The 24,355-nt window shown below is 40.6% G+C and overlaps 1 protein-coding gene across 2 annotated transcripts in view; it reads right to left on the reverse strand.

Moving 5' to 3' along the window:
• Positions 1–7,867: 7,867 nt before the first annotated feature.
• epha3 (eph receptor A3) overlaps positions 7,868–24,355 on the reverse strand; it is a 108,065-nt gene continuing 91,577 nt past the window's right edge. For both annotated transcript variants that reach the window (XM_046053692.1, XM_046053693.1), the window contains exons 16-17: positions 15,876–16,031; positions 7,868–10,618 (exon numbers count right to left, since the gene is read on the reverse strand). In XM_046053692.1, coding sequence (XP_045909648.1) covers positions 10,513–10,618; positions 15,876–16,031 — 262 coding nt within the window. In that variant the 3' untranslated portion in view covers positions 7,868–10,512. The remainder of the gene's footprint in view (positions 10,619–15,875; positions 16,032–24,355) is intronic.

Here is a 24,355-nt window from a genome sequence, read left to right on the forward strand (position 1 = left end):
TGATGGCAGTATTTGTTAAAGTGACAGAACGGGTCTGAGCACTGCAGTCCTGGGACCTGTGTGTGTGTGTGTGTGTGGGTGCTGTAATGAACACTGTATGTTACTTTGGTGAACACTGTATGTTACTTTGGTAATAAATTGATTGAAGAGTCAGTGTGTGCTTCAGTTCCATAGAGAGCACAGGCATTACAGAGCCAACAACCAACATCCATCTATCTTTGTATGTGTGCATGTGTATATGTGTGGCGGAGACAGTATTGTGACAGCTTAGTGCTCCCTGCAGTGTACATGTGTACATATGAGATCCTCTTTGTGTCAGCACTGCCTCGCCTGGTGTGTGTTCTTGCACATTCAGTACAACACTGGAGGGGCTTCAGTAAAGCCTTAATTCTTCTACAATCTGCTGTTGCAGACAGATAAACATGGTTTGCAACAAAGATAATTAACGCATGACATCCTGGTCCTTTATCAGTGAACTTTGAATCCAGGAAGTGAGCTTACAAGGATGACATTCTCACAGCAGGCTTTGGGGTAGCTGAACGGAGCAGTATGAGTTTGCAACATGGCGTCAGGCCCTGCAAAGCAGCTGCACACAGCTGGAGACCAGGAAAAGAGGGAGGGAGAGAGAGGAGATAGAGGGATGAGGCCACAGAACAGGCTTCAAAGGGAAGGAGACATCTCTACATGGGGAGGATGCGATATGGGCCACTGTCCTGCGCTTTCTCAAAAACACAAAAAACAAGAATGAGGTGTTTTTCCATAAGCTGTATTGAAGTGACTTTGAAGACAATAAATTGAGAAATTCTTACAGTTTTTTGGTGTAAGCTAATGATGACTGTATTTCTCTATGTCTAAAAAGTTAAACAACAAAAATAAATTCAAATTCAAGATATGGACCCACATTCATGATGGAGGGAATGCTTGACAAAGACTTGAAAAAACATTTAGTGAATAACTTGAAAGATGTGCTTGTGTTTTTACTTTTTCCTTGCTTTGGTGTGTATGTGTGCATATGCTCAAGGAGATGGTTTGGCTCATGAAGAAGGAATGTTATTTAGTTAAGTTAAAAACAACAGTAGCAAAACTGTTAGTGATGGTTCAGTGACATCCAAGGCAATATAGAAACAGTGCTGGGTGTCAGAAATGAAAAGAAAAAGCAGAGCTGTATTTTGGATGATTGTTTAATACCCTGTTCAAAATGGGAAATGAATTTTACACATCATGACTTTGTTTTCTCATTAGCATTACTCTCCAAGTGGAACCATGCTTTCTGTATTTGTAGCAGCATTTCAAGAGCACATTGCCAAGCAAGATGATGAATAGAGCTGGTTAACCTTCTCTTGCATTATTGCATTATAGTATGCCACAGGCATCACACTTCCAGCCCACTTGCCTTCCATCCTCCACTCTATGGTTTCATCTGCCCTTATCGTTCATGCGCTCTACCTTCTCCACTTCCACCCTGACTCTGTCTTTCCCATCACCCTGGTGGTTTCAGTACCATGGAGGTTCTTTAGATAAAAAGAAGACCAAATTGGTTGCGTTGTCAAGCATACTGTGTTCATTGTTTTCATGAATTGGGAAGGGCAATGTCCTGTTTTATGTGCACATCTGCCTGGGAACATCTGGATAGTGTTAGCCTTTCAACATTGTGCAGAGTGACCATCGCTCTTTCCCCTGTCTGACACATCCCATCTCCTCCAAGTCAGCAAAAAAAGAGAAAACGCAGATCTTCCACATTAAAATCACACAACAAATCGACTTTATCCATGGATGATCGGAAACAAAATGCTTTATTAGATGTGGCCGAGGAAACAAGAAGGCGGCAGCAAGGTGGAAGGGATTAGAAACAGAGGCCGATGTGGTTATGGTGAAAGCTGGTTAACAGATGTGGAGTTGTGGTGTTGTAGTTCCAGTATATGTTGGACAATGTTTTAAATGTTCAAAACTAACATTTTAAATGTTTTTTATTTTCACAGTTGATATGGATAGCAGCTGTGTATAATGTTATTGAATAGGAAAAGATCATAGATGTGGAAATCAAACAATGGTTAAAGTATGAATTAGGTTGAACTAAAAACCAACACATTCTCACTCTCAAGTCACATATGGATGCTTGGTCACTTGTGCAACTTTCGCAAACACTAAATGTTAACTTTTTTTACACACAAGAAAGAAACAATGGTCTCCTGCATAAAAGTCTGGTTTCTGGCACACCCACCAACCCCACCCACTTCCTTACTCTGACTTTAGTGTTATATATCCTACACCTACCTTTAGCGTTCAAAAATGCCTTGTGCATAGTGCCTTGAACTATGACACTAAGGGGACCCCCAGTGCGTTACAAAGTGATGCAAAGATGTCTTGACCATGTGTCCATATGTGACTACTTGGGGGTGAGAACGGGTTGCTAAAATAATTTGATTAAGCATAGGGACATTAAAAACTCAGAAAATACCTTTGCACACCAAAAAAAGTAAGGGGTATCTCTACAGAAGTCGAGATACGCGGCTGGTGAAATTTTCATTGCCTTATTGTCAATGGGCTCAAAACTCACTAAATGACGCACACGCCTGTTTTCAGCCACTATTCTGCTTTTAATGTGGGGACTCCAAGTCAGATTCAGCCCTGTGCACGCTCCGAGCCTCTCTCGTACTACAGTGACAACACGACAGCTAACGACATGCAGTCCACTAACACCATAAAACAACTGGCACACAGCAAAACACAGGCTCTACGTAAGGATACAAAACAACATTAAAGGTTTATGTGCTGAAGCCCATCAGACCAAACAGGTTCAGATGATGTCAAGTAAGAACAAAGTGAGCATTAGTAAAGCTGGAGAAACACAGAGAAAGTCACGTTAGCTCGCCGGCTAACGGCTAACGGCTTTACTAATGTTAGCCTATAGTGGTGCAGGCAGGGCAGCCAGCTAACGCTACATTAGTGGGACCAGTCTCAGACATGGCGCTGTTTGCTTCGTAACGTTCAGTTTAGGTTTTTTTGTGGTTTTACCAATACACAGGTATACGGCTTCTCCACCTCTCTGTCGCTGTAACTAACGTGACGCACTGTTACGTTCTCCCTGTTGCATTCCCGCCCCCTCCTGGTGGTCATGGTGTGCAATTCTAGATGATGGTGACTCATGTGTCTGTTTTTTTTCCCTGGGTGACGAGGGGAGAAACGGATAAGAGGGGGTTGGGCGCTTGGCTTTGTGTCTGATCCACCTTCCAGCCATGGCAGTTGCACACCTCTGAGACTGTGACTAATTTGTATTTCTTTGATTATGGTTCTTTTCTTATATTTCTGATGGGACTGGTAGTTTAGTTTTCGCGGCTTTATTTCTGTTTGTTTAGTTAGGGATTGGTTTAGGGTAGAGGGGAAGCCTCCAGATCCTATGGCCCTTTGTGGGCTGGTCTGGAGGGCTTCCCTTTCTTTTGTTTGTTTTGGCCAGCCCATCAGATTTGTTGTTTTGTTTGAGTTAAATTTTAAACTTATTTCATGTTTATTTCAATAAACTTATGTTTTTGCATTACTCCTGGACTCTTTGGTTATGTTCAACCCTCTCTTGTAACGAGCTTTGGTGGGGGTCGTAACATAATTTGGGGGCTCGTCCAAATTAATTGTAAACATGGTAAAGTTTCAATAAGTGTTTTGAGATCTAGATTTGGGGCAGCAAACCTATCTAGATGTGTTGATTAGTTTGAAGCCTTCTGTACTATGTATTGCCCTTTAGTGTGCTGGGTAATTTTGTGGACATAGTTGGCTTTTTGGTGAAATGGATTTTGTGCTGTACTGTGGGGTGCAGTAATTTGTGAGTCAGGAGGTTTTGCAGTTATGTTGAGGCTGCTTGGTTTTTGTGCTGTAGTCTCAGTTTTGTGGTTCTCTTTAAGATGGAGTTTAAATTGGTGGAGTTTATTGATTGTCCTACTCTAGAGGGGTTTAATCGGTGTACTAAGGAAAATCTGCTGTTGATTGCTGACCACTATGAGGTAGCTGTTTCTAGACAAATAAAGAAGCAGGCTGTTAAGGCAGAGTTACTTGCTGCATTGGTGGAAAAAGGCATTTTGCCAAAACTTCAGAGTACTCCAGAAACTCCCAAGCAGTCACGTCAAACTACTGGTGAAGTGGTAAGACTTAAAGAATTGGAAGTTGAATTGCAGCATCTCGCGTTGAAAGACAAGGAACTTAAGTATTTGAACGATCTTGAAATGAAGAAGCTTGATCTCCGCATGCATGAATTGGAGCTTGGTGTTTCTTCTCAAGTTTCGTCTAGATTGTCAAATTTTGATGTAAGCAGAAACATTCACTTAGTTCCTTCTTTTAATGAAAAGGATGTTGACAATTATCTCACCTTATTTGAGCGGGTGGCTTCCACACTGAAGTGGCCAAAAGAAATGTGGATGTTGTTGTTGCAATGCGTTCTCAGTGGTAAAGCGCAGACTGTTTACTCATCACTTCCGACGGAATACAGTCTTGATTTTGACAAAGAGCTGGTGCCGGAGGCGTACCGTCAAAAGTTTGGCCGACTGAAAAAGTTTGGCCATAAGACCTATGTTGAATTTGCTCGGGAGAAGCAGGCTCTTTTTGATCGCTGGTGTACATCTAATGAAGTTGGTGATTTTGCACAGCTTAAACAGTTAATATTAATGGGGGATTTTAAAAACAGTCTTCCAGAGCGAGTTTCAACGTACTTAAATGAACATAAGGTTTGTGATGTTTTTAAGGCTGCTGTCTTAGTTGACGAATATGTTCTTACACACAAGAATGTTTTTTGTGGATCCTCCTTTTTGTAATGTTGGTAAGCCTTTTGAGAACCTGACTTCTACTGGGAAGGATAGGTGTAGTGAGGTCTCTGAGGGAGGCAGAAAGGCTGGTCCCTCGGAGCTTGATGTTGAGGCTGATGAGGATGATTTGAAGGTAAAAGACATCATGTGTTTCTATTGTAAAAAAAGAGGACATATTGTGGCAGGCTGTCCTGTGTTGAAAAAGCGAGATGTGAAGCCTGTAGCTTTAGTACACAAACTTGACAAAACCTTAAATGAGTCTGTGTTGTTTAAGGACATGTCTACTGACCTGACTGTATTTGCTCCATTTGTTATGGATGGTGTTGTTTCGTTGCCTGGTAATAAACTTAAGGTGCCGGTAAAGATTTTGCGGGACATTGCTGCCTCCCAGTCTCTTATTCTGGAAGGAGTTTTGCCATTCAGTAATGAGTCTGCTGTGGGTTCTAATGTTCCCATGTTAGGTTTTTGTATGGAAGATACCGATGTGCCTTTGCATAGGGTTTGTTTGGAGTCTGACCTTGGTGTCAGGAGAAGTGTCTCTGGGGCTGTGTCCTGGTTTCCCAATAAAAGGGATTGCCTTTTTGATGGGGAATGACTTGGCTGGTGGAAAGGTGTTGGTTAACGTGAAGTGACGCCGATTCCTGTTCCAGATAATGGTCACTCATTTTCTCCAGTGGTTGCTGAGAGTAACGCCACAAGTGCAGAGACGTTTTCTGAGGCTGAGGTTTTATCTCTATCTCGTGAACAGTTGAGTGTTGCGCAGAAAGATGTTGTTACTTTGTCTCCTTGGTTTGAAGATGCAATAGCTCGTGAGAAAGTTGAACTTCTGTCAACAGGTTATTTTGTGAGTGATAGTTTGCTGATGTGTAAATGGATGCCATCACGTGCATCTGCTGCAGATGACTGTAGTGCTGTAACCCAGATTATTTCTGCTTCTTTATATCCGATTTCAGTGGTATGTGAGCCCTTTTGAACAAGTTCTGGTTAACCTTGTGGGTCCCCTGCCTCGTACAAAAACTGGTAATTTTTTGTTGATTGTGATGTGTGCGTCCACACGATTCCCAGAAGTATTCCCTTTGTGTAAGATCTCAACTCCAGACGTTGTAAAGGTTTTCACAAAGTTTGACAAAGCACAGCGTGTGAGTCTGGTGATTGTTGTTGGTGGTACTCGTCCATTGGAAAGGGGGCACACGTCAAGACTTTAGAACACTTTGATGTTTATGTTGGTTCATCTGTTGTCCCTGTGGTGGTTTATACAGATTTTTCTGCAGAGGATGCGGACTAAGAACAGACGATTAATGAGTTGGAGTTTGCGGTTGCAGGCTTTCAGTGTGGAAATCGGACACATTCGTGGCAGGGATGATGTTCTGGCTGATTGTCGCGCCTGTAAGCAAAATTGTTCTGAACGGTGTATTCTGAAGGAGTATTCTTTGGTTTGTTTTGGTGGTTCATTTTTTCAATATGCCCCGTTCAGTAACTTAGGGTGGGGGTGTTACGTTCTCCCTGTTGCATTCCCCCCCCCCGTTGGTCATGGTGTGCAATTCTAGATGATGGTTACTCATGTGTCTGTTTTTTTTCCCTCAGGTGTTCTGGGTCTGGGTGACTAGGGGAGAAACGGATAAGAGGGGGTTGGGCGCTTGGCTGTGTGTCTGGTTCAACTTCCAGCCATGGCAGCAGCACACCTCTGAAACTGCGACTAATTTGTATTTCTTTGATTATTGTTCTTTTCTTATATTTCTGATGGGACTGGTAGTTTAGTTTTCGCAGCTTTATTTCTGTTTGTTTAGTTAGGGATTGGTTTAGGGTAGAGGGGAAGCCTCCAGATTCTACGGCCCTTTGTGGGCTGGTCTGGAGGGCTTCCCTTTCTTTTGTTTGTTTTGGCCAGCCCATCAGATTTGTTGTTTTTGTTTGAGTAAAATTCTGAACTTATTTCTTGTTTATTTCAAAAAACTTATGTTTTTGCATTACTCCTGGACTCTTTGGTTATGTTTGACCCCCTCTTGTAACGAGCTTTGATGGGAGTAGTAACACCCATGTAATATACAATAATGCAACTTCACCGCGACAACAACCCATAGGAAGAGCCATGCACAAACACTACCGTAAAGTTACTTACTGTGGTGTGACACAATCTCGTTATAATATTCAGTCCAGCTCACTACCCGTTTTGTTATCATCCAATACATTTAGCTGTGCTGACATTGCTGAGCCTCCAGTGAAAGATACAGATAGTAAAGATAGTTACTGAAAGCAGCAGGCGAGCTAATGCTGTAGCATGTTGGTTAAATGCAGTAAATGTACCATGATCATGTAACGAGTATGGATTAGTTCAACCTGTACTATTACTGTAACATTGCAGTAGGGGTTTACCTGAGTTTATTGTGTGAAGCTGTCTCCCTGCCTGTCTATAGCCGCTGTCACTCTGCCTTTTTTCCGGGAGGATTGTGCCGATATGCGGCTGGCTGCGCTGAATGAAGTAACGTTACAGAGCCAGTATTGATCTGTCTCTGAGATGGAATGTTAAAGTAACAGAGCCTGAACATATCTGAGTGAAAAGCCACAGCATGCTGGTGTTCCTGCATTTATTGCAGGATTTCTGTATGAAAATGGTTGTATTTCGGATTATGCTTGCTCATGAGTTCAAGCCTTGTAGCAGTCTTAAAACCGCACTGCTAGTGGCCGCTGAAAACTACATAATGCCCCTTTAAGGTATGGACATTAGTAGTGAGATCTTTCTTGGCTATGAATGACGTTGCTATGGACTCTGTATGCATCTCTGTTCATTGCCCTTTGATGCATTGATTGCCCTGTGAACTTAATGATTTGAAACACCTGTCCTGCACACTATATATGTCAGTCAGATGACTGCTGGCTTTTATCCGAAGAAGGCAAGATGTGCCAAAAGATTGATCTATGGAATGTAAAATAAAAAAAGATGACATCTGAGTTATGAGTGTGTTTGACTTCCACTTGTGATCTTTTAAACATATGGAAATATCCTTACAGTTTAAAGAAAAGCCGACATTATTTGGTGGTCTGCGACATTAACACATGATAAAATAAAAACACGGGAGCAGGTCTATCATCATCCATCTTTTGGAAAATATTTTGCGAATATTTATTATAAAAATATAAATGTTTCCACTACAAATCATTTTACATTAGTAGACAAGGCAATCTACATTTGCACACGTAAACTCTCACACAGACACGCGGGTCAGTCTTGAGACAGAAAATGAGGGATCTGGATATAGGGTGCATAACAGTATTGCTCTCTCAGATGTCCCAGGTTTATAAAGTAAGTCAAAAACCAAAACACAGATAGCACTGACACATAATTTACTGTATGCTACAAAAAAACCATCAACATTGCGTTGTATAATGTTAACAAATAAATAATAATGTAATCATAATTGCGTTTTTATTGTAGAAAAGAAAAAAACAAAGTAGACAAATAAAATTCAAAATAAGATAAAATATAATACAGATGGTTTTTGTCTCTTTTTTAATTAAAAATGTTGCACATTTTTTTATTTATTCTATTATACATACAAACATTTGTACAAAGAAGGATGGCCATGTACATATAGTGGGATCTGTAGCGCTAGTTGCTATCAGTATGATGGTTTACATTATGTACATGCTAATTAGAACACATAGCAGCAACAGCAGCATCCACAGGTAGACCAAGTAACAGAGGAACGACTGACAAACTGGGACTGGGTTTCCCAAAAGCACCAAAATCACGCCTGTCCAGTAGATAAGCCAAGGCAATAACATTTCCATTCAAAGTGCTTAAATATTGTGTACTAAGTGCTTGGAAGAAGCTTAAAGATAGCAACCTCGTGGTTAAATATTACCCATCCAACAGCACATAGTACCAAAATGCCAGTTTAGAAATACTGGGTATGTGTTGCACTGGGGAACTGACTGGGTGTCATCAAAGCAGGAGAATAAAATCTTAAACTCTGTCTTCATAGTACAAAGATCATCTAAGTAGTAAGGTGCCTTTAGGAAATCCCATCCTGGACATATGATGTACTTGGATACGATCTCAGAAAGCAATCATTTATTGGAAGTGTTGCATCTCTTTCAGGGACTGTTCACTTGCTAGTTTAGGGCAGTGATGGAAAACCCCATTCCCCAATGAAAACACAGAACAAAGACCAAGGTTTTGTTGAAAATAAATCAAAATTTGAGCTTTTTGCTTGGTGATTCCACCATGATCCAAACCAACAAGAGGAGGTATGCTTTTTGTATTAAACACACCAGTATTTATGGATTAAGAGCTAATTTTTACTGGAACAAAGTTTTGTTTGTTTTTACAGCAAATTTCTGTTTTGTTAATATGTTATGGATCCAAACTAAAACAAATGGACTATAAAAGCCTCAGATCAGATCTTTTGAACTGATTATACCCAGAGAACAAATCCTACTCCTTAGAAAGAATGTAATTTCTGATGTTGTATAGGCTTGATAAAGGTAACCTGTCTTACCTGAAGAAGAAACTCAAGGACAAATTCACTTTCAGTTTAAAACACTTCCTAAACACAATGAGAATGTCTGAAGCAGAGGTCTGAATGACACCGCTTCCTCTTACTTAAGATTTAGTTTTCCTATTATTTATCTCTATATCTCATAGTTTCCCCCTTCTCTTGCTCCTGTCTGTTCTAAGCTGCACTCTCAGTTCCTGGCTTTGCGTTCGCTCTATCTGTTTCCCCTTGTTAGAGAAAATAGAATGGAAAACGTATACATCCTAGATTTGACACAACGGGAATTGGGTTGAGAGAACAGCACTATAACTGTACAATATATGTTCATAAGCACATAAGAACATAGATGTCACCATAAAGAAAATTCTGTATGTGAAGGGTGTTATGGCCCCTGTACCTTCAAAGCACAGCGTTCAGTACATTGTACATGTGACAGACTCATGGCTTCCATACAATGAGACTATTTAACTATTTAACTGATTATCATAATTATTGCTTTTGTGTGACATGTCTACTGATTGAAAATGCTATAGGTTAGACTAATAGGGTAAAATGGCTCGGTTATCGTCTAGGTGTGTCCATACCAGCTCAGTTCTCTCATGGATAGAGATAGTAAATCTAGGTAGGTACAACAAAAACTCATGTCTCAGACCTCAATAGTCCAGGAATGGTCCACATCCGGGTGAGCTGCTGCTGTCTGCCATCCTCTTCCACACAAGGCATTTCAGCCGTTTCCCCAGCCACGTTCCACAGGCTGCTAGTCAGGCGTGGTGGGAGGAGACTGCGAGCATGCCCGTCCCCTTTTAGCTGTAAAGGAAAGGCTATGCTATCCAGCTTAGCCAATATTGGAGAGCTCCGGCTTTATGTTAGTCCAGTCCTTGCCCTGTATCCTAGTCCCAGTTTGTATTCCTGGCCAGGTCTCACTACCCTCCTTGGCTTTCCCCTACGCTCTCTACCCCCCATTTGTCTGTAAGGCATCTCAACTTGGGCATGGAGGGACAGAGGTGTTGAAGAATCAACCAGTTGACTAGCTGGCAGGTCTGTACTGAGCTCTTCCTGTTCCTCTGTCAGGACTTGATATCGTCTCTCAATGAAACAGTGAAAGCCCTCATTTGAATCATCTCCATTTCCATGCATTTCCAGTTTAAATATGAAGCCTCCGTGTTAGACTGTGATTAGCAACCACACCGACAGACAGGTCTCTGGTGTTTTATTTGTTGGTTTCTCTTTTTTTAAACAGGTACAGGGCCATTCTTGGTGTGGGAATCTAGGGCTTTGAGGCTGCTCACGATCTTCTTCTGTGGTACTACGATAGTCACTCCAACCTTTTTCAGATCCCTGGTATATGAAAGAGAGGGACAGAGAAGGAAGGGCAGGAGAGGTCGGAAACCAGACACAATCAGGGAGAGAGATGTGACAGAGGAAAAGATGGGGAGAAAAAAAGATGGAAAGTGTGCATTAGTGATCAAGAATGTGACACCCATGTGACATTTAATAACATGCTCCTAGTGCTGCTCCCTTCACTTTCCCATGCATCTGTCATTCACAAACAACTGCATTTCCCAGAAGGCCACTGGGCTACCACATCTCTAGAGGTGGTCTGGGGGGGTTGCCTCCACTTTCCATCACTAACAAACAGGGAGGTGGACCTATGGGGCTACACTGACAGCTGCTATTATGACCCTCACAGCGGAGGAAACAATGGCATACGAGGGCCACAGTAGCATGAAAGACCTAGTTTCCTGCATTGCATTAAACTGGATTTCTTTGACTGGGTAGGTTAAAGTATGTGGAGTGGAGCAGCACCAGTACATGTATAAATATATACATATATATATATTGCACTCTGATTCAGATAAATCCGTTAACTTGTTAATACTGCTCTTGAAAGATTAGTTACATGCAGTCAAGTGCAAGAAAAGACAATTTGCACAGGAAGACAAAAGAAATTTAGAGCAAGTTTCACATGTGTTATGCATCAAATACACACAGTAGTTAGTCAGCTTAATTAAAACATCAAGCCCTTTTTGAAACATATTCACAACAACCTGAAAATACATAGTATACTGAGCACACAGAGCATCATTGATATTAAAGTACAAAGTAGTCAAAGCACATGTTAAGACACAACTCTTCTGCCCATCTAGTAGTAATAATGATGGTATTGTATTAGTAGAAGCAGTAGATTTGCAGTCACAGTGGTAGCATTACTACAACAAACACTTTAAGCCAAGACATTTTAGTGTTGTTCAAAAATGGTCACAATAAAGTTTGTATTATTCAGATGCAGCAGAGCATTTAGTTCTCCAAAGCAGCCAAAATAGCAGAAATCTAGAAACATCTTGACCAGCCAGAAACTGAACGTGACAAACAATTACAATGTTACTTCACTCTGTGCTACAATGTAAAGGGATAGTTTACTCCAATAAACTGATTCTTTAAATGTAAACTGTACAATACAACAAATCTGTATTTCCATAAAGTTTACAAAAAACAAAACCAAAGGAGTTTTTGCCTTTTGTTGCTGTAACAAACTGCAGCAGTTTGCCATGGAGAGACAATAGTTAGGCTTCCATCTTTACACAGCAACCTTTACAGACATCCTGTATATTGTCTAGTGGTAATACTCACTAGTCACACTATTTTCACAATATTTTCCAAATGTTCTACAGTTTTTTGTAATATTAATCAACAGAACCAGACACTATAACAATATTTGCGGGCGTCATAATTGCAGTAACTCCATTCTGATTCCAGGAAGCTTGTTAATAAATTTTGCAACTTTCCAATGTCTGTCTTTTACTTTTGTTTGTAGTTACTGCTTACAGCTGGATTGAAACATTGCTATTGAGTTATCACTGAAAACTATCCCTTTAAAAGTCAGACAAGTGAAAGCCCATCAGTGGTTCTGGAGGTAGGTTACTGCTCCCAGATGAAGCCTAGGTCTTGGTCTTCCACCCACCATCCAGAGCATGAGGAGGCGGAGGGGAGCTGGATGTTAGAGAGTGGTGATTCCCATGGATGGCTCCCATTCTGGGCAAGTGGCCGGTGTGACGTGGACCTCTGTCAGAACCACTCTACTGAGACACAGCCAGGCCCAGCAACATTAACACATTAAATTGAATGTTATACGTATGTACTTTATACTTTCTCTAGACTGGAATTCAGAAAAAACATTTTGGTCGTAATAAATCAGGCTAAATCAGGTGGCTTTACCTTAGAAAAGGAAGAGACTCAGAATATAAAGTACCACTGAGAGAAACTCCCATGTTTGTGAACATTGTAGCAAAAGCTTATAACCTCAATATAAACAGAAAATCGCATATTTATTAGTGACTAGTGGATGGTTCTTTTAGCAAAATGATTACAATTAAAAACTACCAAGTAAATCCTTGAAAATAATAACTTCAAAAAGCTAAAAAGCATACATTAGTAAACATAATTGATATTAACTATGTTGGTGAGCCTTTGCTTAGAAATGTGGAGGTCATAATTAAGTCTTATTTTCATTTACCACTATATGATGCTTTAATGCTTTTAGAGTCATATCATGCTTTTACGATAGAACCATTAATCCTGTTGAGTCCTGTTTTTTAAAACTATCGAGTGGGGCCAGAAGGGTAAAGGGGACCCTCTCCTGCCCTTAGGCTGTCCAAGAGTACAATGACATTGGAAAAGCACACAAAATAAGACATGAACTCAAACCACAACAGTGTTGCAACACATTCTAATTTCATAGGAAGATAAGCTTGAGGTCATGTGAAGTAAAGTTTTATGCATTGCACTGTTTAGGCTTCCCAATATGTCATGGGATTTCAGGAAATGTTCCCACTTAAAGTTATTGTGGGCAGTTGAACGAGTGATAGATAAGTTTTGATGTCTTGAACATTGTCCAAAGACCAAAAACTTCAATCACCATTATACATTTGAAACTCTAACATGTAATATCTAATCTCTGTTGTGCCGAAATGCTGTTCTTTGAGAGTCGAAGCACTTGTGTTATTATCTTCTCTCTATGTTTTCCATGTCTGAGCAAAAGAGCTCTCCTCATTATTAGAGTAGCAATGAGTATAAATCAGACTGACCACATGAATAATCTCAAGAACAGACAGTGATAAATGAATTAAATGAGTTTCACACATGAGATATGATTATAAATCATACTAATAGAAACATAAAGATTCAGATAAAAAAGATTAACAGTTGAAAGTTTCTTTCTACAATATGTCACATTGTTAACTCAGGAATTCCCATCAGTCCAGAGCAAAACTTTTGTAAGGTATTTTTTCTTCAGTGTGGTAGTGTTTTTCATGAACTGAAACCAACCAACGTTAACCATATATTAATACATAAATACACAAGGGCACAGGCTTGTTTGTTAGGTCATGTTATGACAGCCTTTCTCAGGATCACAGTCCTGATTTGGCAGCAAATCCATCTCAGTATTTTGTCACTTCAGAGGGCTTTCCTCTGTCCAGAAGTTTAGGTGATCACTTCCTCAGTCAAACCTGTAATGAACTTTGCATGCACTCTGTCCAGATGAAGGAAATAGTCCAAATGATGCAGTATTTCCTACTCAATCCATTCTATTCTGTCTCGAAAAGGACTTCAGTTACTCCAACCGATGACTCAGCGCACTGCAGCCAAGTATGATTACTGTTCCTGAGAGGTCAGAGCATCGCCAAGCCTTGTGCTGAATATCAAGGCCAAGATTAAGACTGTACAAATCAATAGAGAAATCTATATTGAGAAATGCATAGTCTCAGTCAAGGCTGCTAGCCTTGTAGCTGAGCTAGCCTTGGGTGCCTTAGCCTCAGCCTTCAGTGGATTAATACTGCAGTGATCCAATTTAGCATATAGCTACAGAGCTATATTAGGGTTCCTTCATTGCTGTTTATCTGGGGTGTACTTTGTCAATAGGTGGATTTCCACGTAGTCTGAATTGTGAACTTTTTATTGATTAAACTGGTTCATTGAAAAAATGGCATGAGAAATGTCAAGAGAAAAATTTAAGTTACCCTGAGCAAAGAGATTGAGAAATAGAGTGGAGATACAGCAAATAAGAATAAGCTGAGAAAGAATGAGACAATATCCAATTTAAAGTCTATTCATCCAAACAAATGTGTCTTCCACAGCAGCGAGACAGTGCTCTCTTCTAAGAAAGCTGCACATTGCCTCTTGTTCCTTTGATGTCTTTGGTATAAAGCATTGCCTCGCATTTCCTAATATAATATTTCTAGAAAATCTTTAAACACGTTTCAGTTATGTTAAGTCACTGCAATTTATAGCTGCCAGTGTGGGAAGTTGCCTTTGGCATAGATGTAACCCACTCTTTGTCTTCGAAGTACTTTTAAGGGCCCGTGCTGACCAACTACTAACAACTCTAAGGACGCATATTACACATTGCAACACTGTTAATGGCTGCTGGTTTGGTAAGCAGGAACTGGAATGACAGGAGTCACAGCTGGCTGCCGCACTGACCACCCCCCCACCACCGCCACCCCCCCTCCCCGCTGCTGTCATCAACACAGTGAATGGCTGCTTTGATCACAATGATTAGTAATGTCCAATTATTTACCCAGTCACATTCCACATCAATTAAATGAGCAGCAGGCCAACAGAGCGAGGGACAAAGAGAGAAAGACAGGGAAAAAGAGTCAGAGAAAATGTCTGCAATCTGACATCAAGCAAAAAGAAAACAACAAAAAGATGGAAAACTAGTCAGCTGTCCTTAATTTTCTCAAGTAGCTCCACTCTGAACTATGAGTCTAAAGGAAGCTTATTCATCAGCATAATCTCCCAGTATCACTGTGCTTGTGATTCATAATAGCTTTCAGACTGCCTGTACATGACTCTGGCCAGAACCTGATCCACTATCTCAGAACCTTTTGTCAGCCTAATGATCCTGTCAGCAGATAATCTGTTACTTATTGATTGAACAATGACTGACCGGACCTTGTCAGTGTGTGAGAGAACATGCTGTAGGCTCTGCAGAGTGTGAGCTCCAAATGTGATTTCTCTAGATTTGGCTTCAAAATAACAGTAATCTCTGCTTGATCTTTGCTTTGCATTTTAATGTTTCACTCTCTTTTCAAGAGAGTGCCATGCATACCTATTTGACAGCGTTAACTTTATTTGCTCTTTCAAAGGCCTCTCTCTCTATACTCTTTTATCTTGTCAAATCTCCCCCCTCTCGTTCCCTCTTTCAATAGTTTCTCTCTCTTATTCCCTCTCCCTTACTGAACTCTCAGTTCTTCTCCTCTCTTTCTGTCTCTCTCCCCTCTCTCTCTCTTTTTTCTTGTTCTCTAGTTATCTCTCTTTTATGTAATGCTCTCACCTTCTCCCTCGGTGGTCATACTTGCAACATTGAGAGCGTGGCTAAAGGCCTGTCATTGTGAATTACCATGACTCTCATCTGGACACCTTTAGTAAGGGCTCTATAGCTTTCTTTACTTACTGAGAACAAGAGTATTTGTGTGTGTGTTCTTCACCAAGAGCCTCTTCAAATTCCTGGGCCTTGCCACTGGAGGCCCTGTCAACACTGCTGACATGAATAGGCAGAGTAGCTGTGTGTCTGTGTGTGTGGTTGTCTTACTCTGTGGAGGTCTTGGCCAGTGTGTCACAGGAGCTGTAGCTGACCCCAGAGAAGGCCTCCTTGCAGGGCAAGGTCCTCATTCCATCCATCCAATCACCCACCGTCCCCATTGGGGGTACCTCTGAACTGCTCCTGTCCAACAACAAGTTGGCCGGCCTGAGAGGTCACAGGGGCAGGAGAAACACAAAAGATAAATTGACAATGAATAAACACATTTCCTTGAGTAATAAAATACATGGCACATATTCAAATAAATAAAAATGGAGTTTATAGCCTAGTTTCAGGAACACAAAGACATTGGCGCCACCCAGATTGTCACATATTTACACAGCTTTGTGTATTTTAATAATATATAATAAAATAGACAAATAATATCTTAACATATGTCCATAGATCTTATTGCTACTGTAGTTCTATACTGCTTTTCTGTTTCTGTCATTTGTGCACTGACAACACCAAGTAACAGTGTCACAATGGGCTCCTGGGTCGCATAGATCATTTACAGATTTAACCGCAAGACTCCTGCACTGGACATACAACTCTCCAAGACTGGTTTGTCCAAAATGTTAGTTGTGGAGATAACATAAAACATCTTAAATCTTTTACTGATATTTTCATTCATTTTCTGCTTGCTGATTGAAACTGTCCGTGACTTTTTAGTGTAACCATGATTAACACATTATTATTAGTAAACAAGGTCCTCCTGACTGGAAGTTGTTGCTGAAATGGCAAAACGTGTTGACCATAGTTGTACACAGCCTGTTGGTGGGAGATTAGAAACTGAAATAAACTGAAATAAAAACTGATTTGGAAGTGAAAGCAGCAGTGAAATTAATCACTTCAGATGACATTATATATATTCAATTCCTGGAGCCTTGCCTTAAACTTAACCTAAATACTAACCTTACCATAACTGTAAACCAAGGCTTTACTGTAAAACATAGTGATGGGACTTGCATTTTGTCCAAATAAGGAAGGTGAGTCCCAACAAAGTGAGTAAGAGATTTATGTCCACTCAACATGAGTAATACTCTCTCTCTCTCTCTCTCTCTCTCTCTCGCTCACACACTCACACACACACACACACACACACTCACTCACTCACACACACACACACACACACACACACACACACACATACATACATACACAGACTGGCCTCATGTGTCTGTTGCATACAGTAAACCTGCACAATGCCTTTGGGCTTTCAATACAGGGGGGAAATCAAACCGTCACACAAAATATTTTCATAATATATTTAACATATTCAAGAACAAGATTACTAACAAAAGCGGCATCAGTTTCTGTCTGAAGTCATTACAGTTTCCTACAGTACATGTGCCATGCGGCAAAATGCAATATTTGATTTGATTAGACTTGATGGTTTCTATTGGATTAAATCAAATTAAATGCACTGCGTTGGGCTTTAGAGTGCTCAATCAACAGTGGAGGGTGAAGGAAAGGCTGCAGGCACTGTTCTGACTTGCTCTGATTGATGGTTCCCGAAGATGGGGCGGGAGTAAGGATGAGAGAGGTAGAAAGACGTACAGAGAGCAAGAGAGGAGAGTGAAGGGGAGGCTGAAGATGACAAAGAAAGCTATTTTTTTTATTATTGGTGTCTAATCTCTGATGTCACTATGCTGTGTCTTATACAAATGTGGTAGACTGTTAGGCAGGAAATGGGAAACCAGGTCAAACTACATTTAGTCAAAGTGGTACTCAAAACACAGTGGCCAATCAAACAATAGCCAAATAAGGGATTAGTAAGAGCATTTTTTTGGTGTTTATTGCTGTATTGTGAGTGGCATTTAAAAGTGGGTTGCAAAGGCACTCTTTTTTTATAAGGACACACTGCACCTGTCTTGCAGAGTAGACAAAGGCACCTGCGTCAAGACAGGCACACACATACACACACACAAGGGAATAGAGCCTCATGAACAAGGCAGGACAGAACAGAAAAAAAAGGTAGTTCTCCCTCGGGGAATACTATTCATAGCCTTGTAAATAAACTCATTAGAATACCAGGAAGTCCACCTCCGCTTGACTGATTTGGATTGGCAGGGAGGGTTAGAGCCCCTTTGTGTGTTCTGGGAAATATTCCCCAAGGTTAGTGTACCTGCAGGGAGTTAGGAAGGTGTAATTTCATATGGCAGGGGAAAAAGCTTTGACTGTAACATTTTCTTTTAGTAATTTCTTTTTTTTTTAACAAATATAGGGGACTTTAGCAGCATATAGTCTTTTTGGTAAAATCTGCATTGGAATTCAAAGGAATATAGGGCCTATGTACAATAACAAAGTTTAAATAAACCATGAATACACAGTTCCTCAATTCTCTTGGGATGTTTTGTATAAAATCACCATTTATATAACTACCTCTTATCTCAAATAAAGTTTTTTGCTTGAAAGTGGTGGAGGAGACATTTTATGTCCACTACTCCAAACAAAATGTAGCCTCAATTTGCTCAAATCATCATCTTATAATAATAATTTTAAAAAAATTTATGGTGGAGTGAGTAGTATGTATAGCCACATATGCTCTTATTTGTTAACATTTATGTATGCTCTTATTGTGAAAAATGGCGATTAAAAATTTTTTTTAGTTTAGTGGTAAATATTCTTATCAGTGCAACTAGTTTTTCTTTTGTTGTTTTTCCCTCCTGTTGGAGATAATAGGTACCTTACTGCACTGGTAAATTGTAAGCAGTCTCTACACCTATTGTGCTGAAGCAATATACGATCAAAAGAATGTTGCAATAAAAAGTCAAGCAACAATGACAAAAACACCATACTAAGCTAACAAAGTGGTTCATATAGAGAGATGAAAAGCGAGATGATATCTCAAACAGAGACAGAAAAAAATGGAGAAAAAAGATGCATTTGAGGCAGTGGAGTGGGTGTTGTTACAATGATTGAGTCTTTTCCTGCCAGATCAGAGGACTGTCAAAATGCTGAGGGCCCCCCAGGACCCCCTGGAGAGACCGGTTTGTAGGAGAAGGGAGGAATCGGGGGCTGGAAGGTGGGGGTGGTATGCATGAGTGGAAAAGATGGAAGTGTATGAATCTCCCTGAGAGGACACTGGAACTATTTTTATGAGAAAAAGAAGCGCAAAAACATTTGTTACTTTTTTTTATTTAAATGTAAAATTTGTCATGATCAGAATGCCTAACATTATAACTTTGTCAGAATAAGAATTTTCATCTTATTTGGAGGATTATTGATCATCTCCTCTCCTCTCCACTCCTCTTCTACTTTTTCTCCTCTGATCTCATCTCCCCCTTTATCCTCTGCTTTCCTTTCCACTCTCCTGTCTCTTCTGAGAGATAAACTGCAAATAACCTTGTTTCCCCTCCCTTATCATTTTCTTTGTTCCTTTTGTTGTTACATTTTCAGCAACATCTCACAGCAACTCAAGAGACAAGATGATTGGAGAAAAAAGAGAAAAAGAGGGATGTGATGAAGGGGAAAATAAAGAGAAAAGAAAGCATCTTACGGCAGAGGGGGGTTTCAAAACCCCTCATGGACTTAACACTATAAAAGAATGCAGAAAACACTCGCTGGAACAGAAGGAAGTATAAATACACCGGAGAAAGAATAAAGTCTAACCCCTTCTCGTATTCTTTCCCTTCCCCTTTTCTGCTCTATCTTTCATTCTTTTGACCTCCAAATAACCAGGGCGGTGTAGTCTCTTGTTTTTAGAGCTCTCAAGGGAGGAGCGAGGTTGAGGAGAAGAGCTTGAACAGATACATGTGGGCAGGACAGAGAGGGAGGAATAAACCTCTTACTGAGTTACTGGGACTATTCCCAGGGTGTCACTGGGAGAGGTAAGACTGAGATACTGTATGAGGCCAATGTCAGGCCTTTGAATTGGAATTTTAATATGTGGCCATTTGGTATCCACTGCCCCTGTTGGATGTGATGGATATGATGTTGTTTTAATCAATACTACTCAGGTGGTCTGAGGGAAGCTATTAACCTAAACTGATAAAAGTGTGACATTTTGATTTGATTACAGTCAAGCACGCAGAGTTTTAGGTAGATCTTTTGACACAATTTCCTTACATTTTAACATGTAGTGTAACAAGTATTGATCTTCAATGCACTGTATCTGCAATGCTCATGTACCAGTTTTCTGTTCTTCTCCACTTACTCGGTTTACACATTTTGATGGTGTAGCCCTATTATCTGCCTTTTTATATCCTTATAAAAGACTAGACTTTGCATAAATATCTGCATTCCTTCCATAAACTGGTTTCCTTACACTAATAGAAAACTTATTTCCATTTCCATTCCCAGTCCCAACCTTGACCTACAGGCCAAGATCCACACAGACACTGATCGCAGCTCAGTTCCATTTCCAGCCATGGTCCCAGTCCAGTCCAGGTTAGCTCTTGTTCCACACCAATTTCCAGCCCAGCCCTAACTACTGAAAATGAATAAATTACAGAAAGGAATACTGTAACATATTTGATTTGTAGCTAAAGGCTCACAGAGGCTTGTCATTACTAATTTAGCCTTTTGTGGCATGGTGAAAAACTTTATTATGTAAAAAGCCCAAACTATGTCTGTAGCAGTGCATTACTGACCATTGCAAATTAACATTGGTTGACATGCATTTAGAGGGAGTACTAATTGTATTCTCCCACTTTGGTTGCAGCCCTTCCCATGTTTTGTTGTAAGGAAACACATTTTTCAGTTTGAAAACAAGATAACCTGTGATCTCACATGTTTTAGACACAGTGTAAAGCCAGTAGGATAGACAGTGACCTCAAAGCCTGACTGGGCTCCTGTTGCCCCATAATTAGTCTCTGACAGCCAACCTTGGCCCACTGACCCCAGTCCCTCTCCATCCACATGCAGTGACAGTAAACTCTGACCAGGTCCCACCCCTGAAGCCTCCAGATGCTCTACTCTGGTCCTAAGCTTTGGTCTAGGCTTTGTGGAGGAGGGGGTGCTCCATTAGCCAGCCAGGACAGCCCTGAGACAAACGAGGTGTAGGGAGCTGAGTGCAGCTGCTCATGCTGTGCAACTGCCGCCAACACACACACACACACACACACACACACAGATACACACATGCACACACAGTTCTCATAAATCACTACAGCCGTCTCCGTCAGCCAGCCTGTGCTCGCCCGGTGTTAAAAGCCAATCAGGGAAATTACATGCAAACTCCAAGGGACCTATTTTCACTTTCTTAAGAAATCATTAGTCAATGTTATGAGCTTTGACATCTCCATAATACCGTGGCTGTCTGATGCAGACCCAGCGCCTGTCCCCCTCCCTGCTCAGAATTGACAACTGTACATGGGTTGCCCTACTTCCCCATGGCCCCCTGGAAGGGAATGGTGGTCGCAACACAAAAGTAAAGCGTGAGGGAAAGTAAAAAGGAGGAACAAATGTAACATATGAACAAGTGAAAAAATAGAAGGGAAAATGATATTAGACTGCATAAACCAGAGATGGGGACTTAAGTTGCACACACAGTGACTTCAGACTTGACTCGTGACTCTTCCACGAAAGATTTCAGACTTTTTAGGAAATGTCTAATGAGCTTGCTGTTATTCCCCTCACTCCGTTATTTCTAATCTACCTATGTAACACGTAGTATCTGCTGCGCGCGGCCACACGTGAGAGAGGACAACAAACACTGGCAGCTGCTGTGCCATTCATCATGAACTTTGGCTTTAAAACTTCATACAACAAGCGCAGAACGCAAAATAGGTTTGTAACCTGAGGTTAGTAAACATGTTTAGCTCAGCATTGGCCATCTAACGTTAGCTTGCTTCTTGCTTAAGATACGACCTACGAGAGGTTAACTCCGACTGGTTCGTTATGAAAAGATGAACGAGCGTTTGTTTACTTGCCAAATTTGTGGTGATCGATTAACGTAATCATTTACGTCCTGCTGGCTGCCATCACATTAATTATTAACGCTGGCTGCAAACAGGTTACAGGTTTATTGTTGATCATGTAACATTACAGTTTTATTTAGTTTTAACGTTACACTGGTTTGACAGTCTGGGGTGTGTGTTGACTTACAGTAGGCTAGTTAATAAGTCATTAATTGCATTGCACATTACATGGTTGTGCTCTATAAGTGAAAAACAGGTTACAGTTACAGAATCCCTTATAACTATGCAGTTTTATAAGCAGCCTGGATTGAACGCAGCAGGTGATACAACATTCATTAAAACCACGAGTCACTTGAGACTTGACTTGGACTCTAGCTCAGTGACTTCTGAGCATCTTTGGCATGAACAAAAGAAAGCTGAAAATAATTAATTGTTGTACATAAATAAAGGGGGAGGTTGTGATAACTCAAGCTAATTTTGATGTATCCCCCTGCACAGAAAGCAGGAAGGCAATTTTTATGCCAAGCTCCTGCTGTACTACTAGTCTACTGCTGCTGTACAAACAGGAGTGCACCAAGGGAGACAGACATTTAAATCTATTACAAAACTGCACCCCTTTGTCCTTTTGTCATCCATTCCATTATGCTGAATTGTGCATAACTGATTACATGTTATTGCCTTTTAGATTCAAAGTATCTCCTAAAACTGGATGGAAACTTAGTCACTCATTCACATTTAGCAGGCTGCAGAATGTGAGTTGTTACTGTATGCACACACACACACACACACACACACACACAAAAACAAAAAAAAAAGTACCTGGATGTGGTGTTGGCTGTAATTTTGAGGCTACCAGGGTTGCGAATGAGTTTATCCAGGATGCTGACAATCTGTTCAAACTTAGGGCGGTTGTTCCTCTCTTTCTGCCAGCAGTCTAACATCAGCTGGTAGAGGGTAGCAGGGCAGTCCATAGGTGGGGGGAGGCGGTATCCCTCATCTACGGCCTTTATTACCTACAAGTAAGAAGGAAAACGCAAGACTTGAGAAATGATGGATGTTCAGCATCAAAACGACATCTAATATTCTCTACTATAGTAGTTACAATACTTCTTTTTATCATCAAGGTTTTGGTTGGAAATGTTCAGTATATAATTATGTAGAGATGGATCACACATATTGAACTTTGTGATAAAATATTTGATTAGTTGCACTTTTGGAGCTACTTGTCGCATTATCTTTTGTTGTTTTGTCAAGTGGTGTGTTTGGGGTTAATTTTGTGTGTTGCATGGGTCCTGGGGAAAAATAGTCTTTGCTTCACTGAATGGGGATCCTAATAAATGAAATGAAATTATTCTACAATTATACAACAATTTCTGAATGAATAAAATGCACCAATCCCCTTTAGACCTGTTCAGAACAAACCCTAACTCAAGTTTTTCACTATTTGGGTCTTGATATTTTGAAGGTTTAACATCACCTGACACTACTTTATACAATTGACATTGAAAAGTAGTGCTAACAATGTTTCTACAGTGTCCTGCTGCATCTCATCTAAATCAGTAGGAGTTGCTGGTGCCTCACTTACCTTCCATCAGTAATATGTGCAAAAATGCAAAGCTGGCAGCACTGCCACAGTGGTGGGTGACCACACAGATGCACCTGCTAACCTGGCAACATGGCAGTACTCACATCCTGATTGGACATCTCCCAGTAGGGCCGTTCGCCATATGACATCACTTCCCAGAGGACAATGCCATAACTCCAAGCATCACTGGCTGATGTAAACTTCCTGTAGGCAATAGCCTCTGGAGCTGTCCACCGGATGGGGATCTTACCTCCCTGAGAGACAGCAAAAATAAAAGAAAGATTAATCACTCATTCAGTTTAGTACCACATATCACACATACTATATCACAAGATTAAATCCTTGGGTGACAGCCATATGTTAATTCCAGTTTTATGTTATAAATATTACAAAAAGTACTGCAGCTCTGTACTGCATGATGCATATATGTATTATTATACCCAATACACACAGGTTTATATGCAAAGAATGCATGCCCTGAAGGATTCAGACCATTTTTTGAGCTGTCCTGAAACCCTTTAACCCCATAGGGCTTTGTGGTTTAGACTGAGCATGCTGATCTCAACCGCAGATCCAGAACTGTTACAGTTATCTGAAATATTTTTTTTGTGTTGTGTGGAGGACCTGCAGTGAAACCTTCAAAAGAGATTTTTAACATCACATTGATTAATTTGCTCTTCTACACTGGCAGGTATACCTATTCACATTCAAATATAAGTTTAAAATGTAGGATTTGAAAGTAACATAAAAGTGACATTGAACCTTATTATAACAAAAATAATGCCCATATTCAGTTATAATTTTGAAGAACCTTAAAGAATGAAACACATTTATCAAACCATAATCGAAAATTTCCTGTATAACCTCTCACTGTAGTGTCTGCTGCATTTGTCATTCTAGCTGAGAAGCAGGACAAATAAAGAAAATGGAGCTGAGGAAAGGAGGCTGGTGGCAGCCAAAGCTAACAGAGACATCGGCCAAGTCACTCAGCTCTTGCCTGGTGCTGTGCAGTCTCAGACACACACACACACACACACACACAC

The sequence above is a fragment of the Micropterus dolomieu genome, linkage group LG07, assembly GCF_021292245.1.
Source record: "Micropterus dolomieu isolate WLL.071019.BEF.003 ecotype Adirondacks linkage group LG07, ASM2129224v1, whole genome shotgun sequence".
Classification (NCBI taxonomy): domain Eukaryota; kingdom Metazoa; phylum Chordata; class Actinopteri; order Centrarchiformes; family Centrarchidae; genus Micropterus; species Micropterus dolomieu.